The sequence below is a fragment of the Suricata suricatta genome, chromosome 5 (assembly GCF_006229205.1).
Source record: "Suricata suricatta isolate VVHF042 chromosome 5, meerkat_22Aug2017_6uvM2_HiC, whole genome shotgun sequence".
NCBI lineage: Eukaryota > Metazoa > Chordata > Mammalia > Carnivora > Herpestidae > Suricata > Suricata suricatta.
The window spans coordinates 152,421,878-152,424,727 of NC_043704.1; the positions used below are offsets into that span (position 1 = coordinate 152,421,878).

General features: G+C 50.4%; 1 protein-coding gene across 1 annotated transcript in view; it reads right to left on the reverse strand.

The window, feature by feature from the left end:
* The window catches only part of ULK4 (unc-51 like kinase 4), a 492,439-nt gene that overhangs the window by 419,335 nt on the left and 70,254 nt on the right, over positions 1-2,850 (reverse strand). Inside the window, exon 20 of the mRNA XM_029938787.1 lies at positions 1,545-1,628. Within this exon, the coding sequence (XP_029794647.1) occupies positions 1,545-1,628 (84 nt within the window). The remainder of the gene's footprint in view (positions 1-1,544; positions 1,629-2,850) is intronic.

The following is a 2,850-nucleotide window of genomic DNA, read 5'->3' on the forward strand; positions in this document are numbered from 1 at the left end:
CCTGTGGTGCACACCAAGACAATAAAAGGCACACTTGCTACTAAAATACAAAATATCATAATGCTTAAGAATAATTATTGAGTAACACACAGATATCAGGCATCATTCTTCATATTACACATTCAGTGAAAAACACAGGGGCAGGGGGAGAAGATAATCCATTAGGATACAACCTCATGGACTCAAATCACTTATCTTTTACTGCACATTAATCTTAATTCTAAAATTAAGATACAAAGTTTTCAAAACTTCTTTACACTGTTAAAGAGTTCCCAGAAGACTCCTTTTCTCCTTTGAGTTCGCAGTTTTGTGCGTCCACATTTACACATAATTTGACATAATCCACGTTATATTTTACCCGATCTCCCCCCACAGGTGGGATCGGTGTGCGAACAGGTGCTCAGTCTTCACCTGCGCGTCCCCAGGTGCGCCTCGCTTGAGGCCTTGAGTCATAAACTGACACAGGTCTTCTGACTACAGAGACACAGTGCAGTTTACTGGCTTTACTCACATCCCACAGTCAGACGGGGCGTCTCCAGCCCGATGGGCACGGAAGCCCTGGAGCCTGGCGGCTGCATCGGGGGGAGACGGTGCCGGGCTCGCCGGCACCGGGGGCACCGGGGGCACCGGGAGCGTCGTCCACACCACACGATGCAGGACGTCATCAGCACAAAAGGAAGATGTTTATTGGGACATGTTTTCTTTATTCCTTAAGGAATGTTTTTAGCCTGTGGCTCTGCCTCGGGTGAAACAATGTCAAAAGGTTTAAAGCAAACAGAAAACGGGACCCTTTCAGGTGGGCTACTCCATTCTTTACCGTCTCGCACAGGCGCGCCGCACGCCGGCGGGTAGGCGGCCAGCGGGCTGGTTTGCGGCCGCTAACAACCGCACAGGGAGGGCCGTGGCTCATTTGAAAAAGAAAATCACGTACTAAATACTGCTTAATATTACCATCAGTGGACGCTAGTGGAAGGTTCCTGTTTCCAAACCGCAAACGGCAGGCTGACAAGACGCTCACGGGGCGCTCGGGGTTCCCAGCGGCCTTTGCACACACCCTGCTTAACTCGTGTACCAAGGAGCTCAACAGCAGGGGAGGATTAAGAATATGGGATGGGGGCGCCTGGGTGGCTCAGTCGGTTGAGTGTCCGACTTTGGCTCAGGTCATGATCTCATGGTCTGTGGGTTCAAGCCCCCTGTCGGGCTCTGTGCTAACAGCTAGCTCAGAGCCTGGAGCCTGTCTTTGGATTCTGTCTCTTTCTCTCTGCCTCTCCCCTGCTCACTCTGTCTCTCAAAAATAAATTAGAATTTAAAAAAATTAAAATAATTTTTTTTAAAAAAGACCATAGGATGAAAAGACCGCTGACACTGTCTGTGTTTGCGATCGCATTTGAAAAAGCAAGACCCTTGACAAAGTGGGCGAGACGGCCCCCCGCCCGCGGCGGCTGGTGGGGACGGTGCGCTCCGGAGGCCACCGCAGGCCGGCGCTCACAGCGCCGCAGGGTTAGGGCAGTCGGTGTCCGCGGGGGGCAGCAGCGGAGCCTTACCCCTTCCCGAAGACACCTCGTCAGCACGGTGTAGGCGGCCGAGGGAACGGCCCAGCAGTCCCTGGGGCTCTTCTTTTTTTCTTCCTAAAATGAGGTGGAAGGAGAGACAGTGAAGCTAACGGCACAAAAGACATTAACGCGTTCACAAAAAAAGGCTGCTTCAAATACACGAACTACCTAAAGCTTCTTAATCTCCTACTGAAAGGACCGCTGCCTGACAATCTGGCCCGGGGAGGGGTGCTTGGACAACGTGGCACACAAGGTGTTCCTCCTCAGAGTCTGTATCTTCATCAGACCCCCTTCTTTCGAAGCCAGAAAGAAAAAAAGAAAGAAAGAAAAACCTGAGACATGACAATGTGATCCACCGGGCAGAGAAACCACTGTATGGTAATTATAGATGAGAACACAGATACTCCTACCTAAAAAATATGACATCGTTTGAAAGGATTTGAAAGCACAGAACACACAGCTCTGAAGAAAATCTCCGCAAACCCGCAAGCACAAGGAAAAGGCAGGGTGCTACCTGGCACAAGGCGCACCCAATAAAAATACGCAACTGTGACTGGTGGACTCGCAGATTTTAACGATCTCGGCAATGACTCTCTCACAGAAGAACCAAATTAGGGTGATAACCACAAAAACCCTACTGTAATTTCTCAAATAAAATCAAATTATAAATCCCGGGCCACAGGGAAAGGCTGGGGGGAGGGGAATTAATCTTTTGAAGGCTAAGGAAATTAGGTTCTGTTTAGAGAAAATAGTGCTTTAAGACTATCCAAATTTTAGAACCGGTACCTTACTGGTCCGGATGCTTTCGTATACCTATGATGACAATTATGACCCATTAAAGCCATATACTTGCTTCATCACAGGATTCCAAACATGGTCGGAAGCTAGAGATTATCATCCCAAACTGCTCCAGCTTGAAAACCACTAATTCAGCAGCCCATTTAACTTCCAAACAGAACTTTCTTCCCTTCCAGCTCACTCTACCACAACCTTTCTGTAATCTCTGACCTACCCTCCCCCACAGCCACTTAGATCCCCTGGGCTATCATTTATCGCTCCTGCCAAAAGCCTGAACACAACCCCTCCTCCAACGTGCTCTTTTCCCTTCTCTGGGAGAAGGAGCCAGTGGCTTGTTTCCGCCAGGCCTGCGCTCTTCGGGGGTGACCCCAGACCCAGAGCCCAGGGAGGACTCAGGACCGGCAAGGCCCGGGGGCCTCATTCTCCCTCTGCAGCGGCCCGTTCCTCTCTGACCAATTCCGTCTCGGAAAGGAGCACGTCACAGCCGCGCCCCCCCCCC